This window comes from Alosa sapidissima, chromosome 22 (genome assembly GCF_018492685.1).
Source record: "Alosa sapidissima isolate fAloSap1 chromosome 22, fAloSap1.pri, whole genome shotgun sequence".
Taxonomy (NCBI): Eukaryota; Metazoa; Chordata; class Actinopteri; order Clupeiformes; family Clupeidae; genus Alosa; species Alosa sapidissima.
Genome location: NC_055978.1, coordinates 23,241,193 through 23,251,946, shown reverse-complemented (window position 1 = coordinate 23,251,946; position 10,754 = coordinate 23,241,193). Strand labels below are relative to the sequence as shown.

The 10,754-nt window shown below is 44.9% G+C and overlaps 1 protein-coding gene across 1 annotated transcript in view; it reads right to left on the bottom strand.

The window, feature by feature from the left end:
- Positions 1–10,754, bottom strand: part of LOC121697654 (synapsin-3-like) — a 184,157-nt gene that overhangs the window by 133,868 nt on the left and 39,535 nt on the right. The window contains exon 4 of the mRNA XM_042079276.1: positions 4,998–5,089. Within this exon, the coding sequence (XP_041935210.1) occupies positions 4,998–5,089 (92 nt within the window). The remainder of the gene's footprint in view (positions 1–4,997; positions 5,090–10,754) is intronic.

Below are 10,754 nucleotides of genomic sequence, written 5' to 3'. Positions count from 1 at the left end.
TATGAGTATGTGCCTGTGTGTATGTGGGTGCGTGCATCTGTGTTTGTGTTTGTGTATTGAGCCCACATGCACAGGTCTCTCTGTCTTGTCTTGTGTGTGTGTGTGTTTGTGTGTGTACTGTATGTGTATTGTGTGTGTATGTGTGTGTGTGTGTGTGTGTGTGTGTGTGTGTGTGTGTGTATGTGTGTGTGTATGTGTGTGTTTTTGTGTGTGCATGTCCTGAGCCCACATGTGCAGGTCTGTCTCTTGCTGCCTCCCCCTCCCTGCCACCCCTCTTCCACGTCTGATATACCCTCTGTGTGTGTGTGTGTGTGTGTGTGTGTGTGTGTGTGTATGTGTGTGTGTGTGTGTGTGTGTGTGTGTATGTGTGTGTGTGTGTGTGTATGTGTGTGTGTGTGTGTGTGTGTGTGTGTGTGTGTGTGTGTGTGTGTGTGTGTGTGTCTGTCTGTCTCCCCGTCTGAAATGCCTTTTGGAATGAAAACAAGAGCCCGGGCCCAGAGCAGACATGGGGGTCTGCTTTTCCAATCTCATCTCCCCACCCTGTCTGCAGGGGTCTGGGGGAAGTACGTGTTTGTGTGTGTCTGTGTGAATGTGGCTGCATATTGTGTAGTGTTTGCATTAAATGTAAATGTGTGTGTGTGTGTGTGTGTGTGTGTGTGTGTGTGTGTGTGTGTGTGTGTGTGTGTGTGTGTGTGTAAGCTATGCATGATATCCAACACAGGCTAAGACTTAGACCTAGACTCCAGGAGTGCAGTAGGAACTGTGCTGCACCACTCCCCCATGGCCATGGAGATGGGAGTATCAGTCAGCAGATGATGAAGAGAAAGACCCATGTCATCCTCAGCCAAGTTACAAGACACACACACACAAACACACACACAAGTTACAAGACACACACACACAAACACACACACAAGTTACAAGACACACACACACACACACACACACACACACACACACACACACACACACACAAGTTACAAGACACACACACACAAACACACACACAAGTTACAAGACACACACACACAAACACACACACAAGTTACAAGACACAAACACACACACACACACACAAGTTACAAGACACACACACACACACACAAGTTACAAGACACACACACACACACACAAGTTACAAGGCACACACACACACACACACAAGTTACAAGGCACACACACACACAAGTTACAAGGCACACACACACAAACACACACACAAGTTACAAGACACACACACACAAACACACACACAAGTTACAAGGCTTTGTGTCCCGCCACTGCCATTTCCATTTTCCACAAGGTTGGGAAATCTTAAGGGAGAAAGGATTTACTGTATGTGCAAGCAAGCCTGTCATTGTCTATAGGTTGGGTGGTTTAAAGCCATGTGTAATTTTCTGAGTAACTACTGATTAAGACTACAAAGTTGAGTCTATGTGTGTGTGTGTGTGTGTGTGTGTGTTGTGTGTGTCTGTCTGTCTGCACGTGTATGTGCTTTGTCTACCAGTCTTTGCATTTGAGTGCCATCATTACGATAGGACACAATTCAATGTCTTCAGCTCAATATTAACTAAATAAATCTGTGTATTTGTGAAGCCAAGGGAGATAACCTCCTCTCTCCCCCCAAAACCCCTCTGATCCCACAGAAACAGACACACACACACGCACGCACACACACACTCACACAAAAACACCATCTGTTTCAACACATCCAATTTATACAGCAGGCAGGTCTATGCAGCCCCCCCCCTCCCACACACACACACACACACTCCTGTGTGCTCCAGCCAACCCTCTCCCCAAAGTTCATCACTGCTCCAACCAGGCCCAGGCCATTTTCTGTGCTCTGTGTTTGCCATTAAAGCGAATCACCACGATGATTTATTGGCCTTTTATAATCAAAAGAGCATGATGGTGGTGGATGTGTGGTGGAGATGGAACACGGCTGGGGCACTTTGCCTGCCTGCCTGCCTGGCTGGCTGGCTGGCTGGTGGGGGCTGTATGGGGCTAATTATATTTTTATTTGCCCCAGAGCGGAGGCCCCATGCCAGACCAAAGCCTCTGCTTGGGGGTTAGAGAGCTGGCGTGGGTCTAGTCAGAGGAGGGCAAACGTGGAAGGCAGAGAAGGGAGTGTGTGTGTGTGTGTGTGTGTGTGTGTGTGTGTGTGTGTGTGTGTGTGTGTGTGTGGTTAATGAAACAGCAGGGTTTTGGACATAGTGTTCAGTGTGCTCTGCCATACCAGATACCCCTCCACACACACGCACACACACACACACACGAGATGTACTTTGCATCTGTCCATTAGGGAGCTAATGACAGGGAGCGTTAAAGTGGTGGATGCTTGGCAAGAGGTGCATGTGTGTGTGTGTGTGTCCACGTGTGTGCGCGCGTGTTTTCTTGTGCTGTCCCTTTCTGTGTGTGTGCTTATGCACAAGTGTATACAAATGTTTGTGTGTGTGTGAGTGTGCTTCTTTGTGGTGTGCCCTTTCTGCGTATGTGCAAGTGTAAGTGTATACACACGTTTGTGTGTGCGTGTGTGTGTGTGTGTGTGTGTCTGTGTGTGTGTGCACAAGAGCACACGTGTTTGACTGAACTTTCTCCAGAGCTCAGATTTGTGTTAGTAGTGCTTCATCACAGAGAATCTCCAGCTCTGATCTTACACAACTGACAGCGGCGGTATGAGGCTGAGTAAAGCCTTAACACCTCTTTCTCTCTCTCTCTCTCTCTCTCTCTCTCTCACACACACACACACACACACACACACACACACACACTCGCACTCGCACTTCACTCCTCATACTCTACTGTCCAATTCGATTGTCTTTACTGTCACAGATCAAAAGCACGTCTTGTTATGACTGTCAGAAGTTTTCATCTTGAAGAATCAGCACAGCCAAATGCTATGAGTAATGCACATCCATTCTTTCCTTTTCTGGCTTGCTGCGATTGTTGAAGACGTCAGACAAACACGTCATGCAGTTGGGGGAGAAGTGAAGTGGACTGCTGAGGTGAAATGTTATTCAACAGCTCATCGCATCCCAACCTGTCAGGAGAAGGTCTGCGCGTTGTTGATCTTTTCAAAACTAGCAGTGTTCCCAAAAATGGAAAAACAGGTGCGTACTCACCTTCAAAAGACTCATTTAAAGAGCCAGTGGGTAATTTGTGGGGTTGACATGGGAGTGCGTCTCCACTGAAGGAATGATCGCAAAACAAATCTGAGGTTCAACTACAGTGCTAATGTTTAATTCAAAGAAATTAACATGGTCATCTTTGACCACATCTGCTTTGTCTGAGCCATGGATTTTATATCTTATTTTAAGGCTTATATATGAAAACCCTTGTTGTTACATCCAAACCTCCTTGGTTTGAAATATGCTTTCTATTCATGAATAAACTTGATTTCATATGAAACCATAACGAGACCGTAGTGTTATGAGAATAACATAATTGCCGGGGTGGCAGCTTGGGAGACGGCTATGCTATGGGAGCAATCCCAGGCCACTGAGATGTAAGGAGAGACATCTGGGGTCACTGCCAGGAACCATGGCGTGCAAATTTCTCCCTCCGTCCCCCTCAGACATATGGCCCGTGCGAATCGCCTGAGACCGAACGAGCAAGTATGTCTCGAAACAACCAAAGGCCTTTGGTCTCCGAGCGCCTGGGAACCATAGAGCAAGTTTATCTGCACGTTTATGTATGGGAAAGTGTCTCACGGTATAGAAGGAGCTGTCACTTGAAAAGCTTTGTCGGATAAGGGTAAAGACGTTTCCTTTTCCCCTCTGGGCCTTTACGCCACGTCTATAGGTCCCATGGTCTAGGAATAGAAGCCAATATTATCACGTTTTATTAAAGCTTTGCTTGGCTCTTTAAGTCGGCGGGGGCTTACACGAATTCCATTAGCTCATTTATTTAGATGAACGTACACTTGGGTGAACTCCTATGACTCCCGATGCTTCAGTGCGCTGACTCCTATGGGATATGGGAGACTGCTACCGCTATCGCTACCACCAACTGGCCCCTGCTAAATGGGCACAAATGGAGTAAAACATTTAAACCGGTCTGTCAGACGTGCGCTGAATCTGTCAATCACAAGTGAAAAGAAAGGGGGCAAAAAAGGAAAATATTTTGACAGCTACCACGTTTGCGCTTCAGACGTGGCTGTCATCCTGAATGTCAATCAATTCAGGGGGCTTTGACGGAGAGCCAATATGTTTCGATGAGTCACTCTTAATACAAGTCAATTTACCACTCAACCTCTCATGCTGAACCAAGTCATTCATTTAGCTGCCATGACGTGTACCAATTTGAACTGTCACTGCAGCGAACATGAAAAACTGTCTGGAAGGAGACAGCTTCCACCCTTTTTAATTTCACATTCATGTTGGACAGGCCCATGAAGTGAAAGGGGCACCAGTCATCCTGTGCAAAAGTAATGAGCGGGTAAGCTACGCTGCTAACACAGCACCACATGCAGCACATTAGCTAATTAGATTAGCCAATAACAGGCCCTACACACACACACACACACACACACACACAGAAAAAAAATGTCAGCTGAACAGATGACATATGCCTCTGGGCAACATGGCAAGGTGGCTAGATGTGGAGTTGATTCATGTACTGGTAAGTGAATTTCAGTACAGTGCACTTGATACACACTTTCTTTGTACAGTACCACTGTGGTACATTGTATATCTCTGGGTAAGATGCAACATGGGGCATACATCAAAAATGTACAGTATGTCAGTAAAATGTGGACAATGATAAAGACCCTGTGGTGTAGCTTCCTATGTTTTATTGGCTCAGTGAAGTCTGTGTGACAGTGACAGGATCAGAGAAGGTTATTCGTCATTGCTCTGTATGCGTGTGTGTGTGTGTGTGTCCAGAAGCAGAAGCTCTGATGACATATTGCATCTCTCTCTCTCGTTCTCTCTCTCTCTGTATTGCATAAATGTCTCATTTCAGGTGAATTATGAGTCATTATGAAAACCCCTTACCTGACCACCTTAGTTCCACCTCTTGTGACCTGCATGTCGATCATGCAGCCGCTGTTGACATAAGATGCCAAGTTGATCTCTGTAAACTCAGCCTGGGAAAGAACAGGAGAGAAAATATCAGTCATAAATGGTTCAGGCTATAATGGTAGCACAGCACACATAAAAACAACAAAAAACACTACGATACACACCAAATTGCATTACATTAATATCTACATCTATTTTATGTAATTGCCTAAATAGCTAAAAGTATAAATTTAACAAATATGGCTAGACAGGGTGTCATTAGTGACATAATATTGAACCAGGTTCAAACATCTGGTCTGTTTTAACCTCCGGCTGATGTTCCAGTGCAGGCTCACAGCACCATTTGTTAGTCAGTGCTACTGTGAGTGCTGACTGAGTGGGGTAGCAAGGCAGGCGTTAAAGACCCGAGAAAGACACTGCATCACAGCAAGTCTGCAGGAAATTACAATTAAGAAGAAGGGAAGTCTGGCAGGAAGGACATTCTGCCACTATTCTGTGGATATTGCTGGTGCCGAGGAGAGAGAGAGAGAGAGAGAGAGAGAGAGAGAGAGAGAGAAACAGAGGGTGACTAGTAAGGGAAAAAGAAAGAGAGAGTACAAGAAAGAGAATGATAGAGAGATACAGGGGGGACTCAAATGGAAAAGAGAGCAAAGAGAGAAAAATATGACTGAGAGGGAGAATAAAGAAAACAAATAGACAGAGACAGACACAAGAGACTAATATTTGTGGCATAAGACAGAGCAGTAGAGAGAAAGATAGTTGTGGGGTAAGACAGAGCAGTAGAGAGAAAGATAGTTGTGGGGTAAGACAGAGCAGTAGAGAGAAAGATAGTTGTGGGGTAAGACAGAGCAGTAGAGAGAAAGATAGTTGTGGGGTAAGACAGAGCAGTAGAGAGAAAGATAGTTGTGGGGTAAGACAGAGCAGTAGAGAGAAAGATAGTTGTGGGGTAAGACAGAGCAGTAGAGAGAAAGATAGTTGTGGCATAAGACAGAGCAGTAGAGAGAAAGATAGTTGTGGGGTAAGACAGAGCAGTAGAGAGAAAGATAGTTGTGGGGTAAGACAGAGCAATGGGGGGGGGGGGGCAATAAAGAGAGAAAAAAAGTCCATTCCCTGATGTGTCTTCAGCAGAAGATGGACTGTGTGTGTGTGTGTGTGTGTGTGTGTGTGTGTGTGTGTGTTCTAAATTGAGTTATCCCCCTGTTGTCTGCTGCCTCTAAGCCTTCACTGGCCTTGTGACGCTTGTTGCTGGGATACCCTAATAACTTAATCAAGCTCTGTGAAACACTCAGAGGATATGCATGTGTGTGTGTGTGTGTGTTTGTTTGTTTGTTTGTTTGTTTGTTTGTTTGTGTGTGTGTGTGTGTGTGTGTGTGTGTGTATGTGAGAGTGCATGTGTGTGTATGTGTGTGCTTGTGTGTGTGTTTGTCTTTATGTGTGATTTGTTAATAAAATGTGTACAGTATGTGTGCAAGGAAGTATGTGTAAGAATAAGTGTGTATTGTGTAAGAATGTGTGTGTGTGTGTGTGTGTGTGTGTGTGTGTGTGTGTGTGTGTGTGTGTGCGAATAGTCTGGGGGAAGATCTCAGGTATAGACTGAGACCCCAGCAGGGAATAATGCCTGAAGGGTAGGCAAAGCATTCTATTATGGCTGACCCTAATGTCATGCATTAAAAGTATCCCACATAATAATAAAACATCATTAAGATGTCCATAGACTGATAACCTCTTAAAAGAATTACTTTATACATACTAGCCAGCAAACTCTCATTACATAAAATACAATACTTCCCACAAACACAGAGCATACAGTACATTGTGGACAACACACAACATCGTGTTGTCATTGTTGTGTATACACAACATTGAATTGTGTGTCAATGTTGCTATATTACAGCCATTATAAGATGTTTCTTAGGGGATTTTGTGTGTGGGTGAGATCTCAAATGAAGAAATATGGGAAAGGCCTAATTGCCCCCCACACACATCAGAAAAAAAAACAGACATATTATATTGTCCTTTTCTTTGGGAGGTAATGATGATCACTTTCTGTAAAAAAAAAGCATCACTGGTTTATTGGTCAAGTGAGAAAAGGAATATATAAATAGACGTGGTCATGTGGCTAATGTGGCTGCCAGAGAGCCTGGGAGATAGAGCTGCCTCTCTGTTTTCCAGCTCTCCCTCTCAAACCCGCTCAAGCCAGCACAGGCTTGTCAAATGTTTACAAAGAGGAGACGCTGAAGTGGGTGCTGGGCAAAGAGACAGAGGAGGGAGAGAGGGAAAGAGAGGGGGAGGAAAGAGAGAGAGAGAGAGAGAAAGAGAGGAGAGAGAGAGAAAGAGAGGAGAGAGAGAAAGAGAGAGAATGCCAGGCAAGCTGGAGGGGGGAGACGGGACAGCATGGGGTAATGTTGTGGTGTGTGTGTGTGTGTGTGTGTGTGTGTGTGTGTGTGTGTGTGTGCGTATGTTTGTTTGTGGGGTATCAGATAGAATGAAGGGATGAGGAGAGAGAATGGCATTTTAGACTGATACTGTATCTGATATCTAACATTCTTTTCATTTGTGTGACATCAAGTTCCTCCGAAAACAGAAGGGAAGCACTTTTCATTCTATTTGAGTGAAATTCAAACACAGTGACAGCAAGTACACATCTCTGACAAAGACATATATTTGGCATTTAAATGTCATACAAAACTATTCTATGAGAAGCAAAATCTGACAAATTCATTAGTCACTGTAAACAGCAACACCACGTTGCTCCATTGTTCCCCCAACATTTCACTGATCAAAAACAAACCAATTTGTTCCAATTTTTAATCTGGCTCACAAGTCTTTCAATTCACATAAGAGGAGAGAGGGAGACGCCAGGTAAAAAGGGATCTTGATACTGAGACTTAGGCGCTAAAATGTCTCTCAATGACTCCAAAACAACCAGCTATCAAAACTACCCTCTGGCATCCCCAGCACTGCCAGCAAAACAGGGGTCATCTGTTTAGCGGCCACTGCCAGTGCGTGTCAGAGCACACAAAAGCAGATGTAAACTCAACTCAGCCGTCCCTTTTATTTAGGCTGGTAAGAATTCAAATGCAACCATGCTACATCTAAATATGGTAGCAAAACATCTACCACTGGGTATTTGGGCATTACAGTGGTCAGTTCATCAGTTTTGATAATCAGATTATCATCAGATTGTCCTAAAGCAGATTAGATTATGAGATTTGGGACAAATGAGGTTAACTGTCCAAGTTCTTTGGCAAGCGTGATTTGCCTCCAGGTCATATTTCACAACAGCAAAACAAATGCAGTCTGTCAGACCTGATTCCCTTACCTTCACTGGTTTTCCAAGAAAACAGAACAAAACAAAACAGTTTTGAATGAAGACCATAATCTCATTTGCAGGTTGTTGCAGGAGCCCCTGCCATGCAGAGTGGAATGGTGTGCCTCAAGGACACATGCTTGGCCCTGTTCCTTTTTGTGCTTCTCTTGCTCTTCAGCAGATACGCTACACTGAGAGAAACATCTGTGCACCATGCAGTCTCAGTTTTGCCAAGCAAAGCCCTGAAGACAGCAAGGACAACACACACACACACACACCCACACACACACACACACACTCTCTCTCTCTCTCTCTGACACAACCTTTGGCAAAATAACAATCTCCTTTGCAGTGCAGGAGCCTACAGTGACGTTTTCTATGACCAGATAAACCCATGAGCTATTTCCCTCTCTATTTTGGCAAAGACAAACGCGAGACAGAAAATGATTGGATCGTTGGCTGTATCAAGGAAGTATCGGTGATGACAATTGGTGGAGGAGATAGGCAGAGAGAGAGGAGGGGGAGAGAGAGAGAGAGAAATAAAAGCAGAAAAAAGGAGAGTGAAAATGAAAGACAGAAAGACAGAGTGAGAGAGAAAGACAGACAGAAAGAAAGAAGAGAGAGAGGGGGATAGAAGAAAGATACAGAAAGTGACAGAGAGAGGAGAAAATGAGAGAACTGGATTGGTTTCAGAGCGCCATGGTTACAGTCAGGGTTATGCATTCAGGGCTTGTTTTGGATGCCTTCCTGGCCTGGGAAAGGAAAACAGGAAATGGACCAACGGGACAAATGGCCTCTGAGCTGATCCCTCTTTCTCCCGTTCCACCCATGCTATCTGTATGGATGACATCCCCCTCGCAGACCTCTCTGTGAAGGGGGCCCTGGGCTTGGAAGTGATCTGAAAGGCTGTGGAAGGGGGCAGAAAGTAAGACACCCCAAGACGCCCCAGTCACTGGTGCCATTGTCTAGAACTGTCTGCCTGATAGACTAATGATCTGTATTGCCAAGATACAGTATCAATGGAAGGATGAATGGATAGATAGATGGATGGATGGATGGATGGATGGATGGATGGATGGATGGATGGATGGATAGATAGATAGATAGATAGATAGATAGATAGATAGATAGATAGATAGATAGATAGATAGATAGATGGATGGATGGATGGATGGATGGATGGATGGATGGATGGATACTATCATTGATCCCCAGGGAAATCTCTCTGCATTTTACCCATCCGGTCACCCTTTGGTCACATGTCTGATTCCCTGATACATAGATGGAAAGTAAAAAGAACATGAATTCATTTCATAAACCTCACCTGAGACTGTATGTACAGTATGTGTGTATGTGACACATTTTTGACTTCGGTTTTGACAGGAAAAGGCTGTGGTTTAAAATGAGACATTTGACTGTGTCACCAAAGGCTGAGGTTTGCACTGATTATTGTACTGACTTGTGCGGTTATGAAGTTCAGGAAATGTATCTGGCGACTGGGAAAAGCTGTAAACTTCCTCATCTACGATAAAAAACCCAAATCACTCGTTCTCCTCATTTGTGTCTCATCTTCATTGTCGAGTGCAACCCTGGTATAACCACGGTGTGAAGGGTGCTGTTTAGGCCTGGAGCTTGGCTGAGAATGCTGTGCACCAAAAGGCGGCAGCCTCAACTCCCGGCGGCAGCCACTCACTAATGACAAAGAGAGGGCCCTTCAAGCCCTCAGAACCGCCCCCAGATTCAGCGTTCGCTGCCAACTCCCTAACGCCGCCGCCACCACCACCGACACGTCCCCCTACCCCCACCCCCCTCCTGTCCAGTTCTCATCAGTCAAGCCGCAGCACAAAGCTCGTCCGGGAATCCTGGTGGGTATTTCTGGAAGATTCTTTTAACTGGTGTCACTGGGTTTAGAGCGGGTCAGAGATATTTTCCGTAAAGCCAGAGAGAGTGAGGTGTACTGTAAGGTGTGTTTGTGTGTGTGTTTGTGTGTTTGTGTGTGTGTGTGTGTGTGTGCAACGCATTGCATTGGTCGAGCTGTACTGTGGCAATTTTAGATTTTGTGTTGAGGTGGCGAAAAATTGGGATTGATGGATAATGAGTTAATAGAACCAGAAAGAGGACATTGGGGAATGTCTCACAAGCTCTGTTATTCTACAGGATTAGTTAGTGTGTGTGTGTGTGTGTGTGTGTGTGTGTGTGTGTGTCTGTCTGTCTGTTGGGGGGGGGGGGGGGGTAATTGTTGTGTTAGGGGTATGTGTGTTAATCACAATATTTTCCCCCATTCTGAAGTGCAACTCTCAAAATAAGAAAACATCAGTTCCAAAATATATTTTACAGGCTCACGTGCCACCAACAGCAAACATCCCACCTCATCGCAAGTCAGCAAATAAACTGTATTTAAAAAAAGAAAAGAAAAAAAA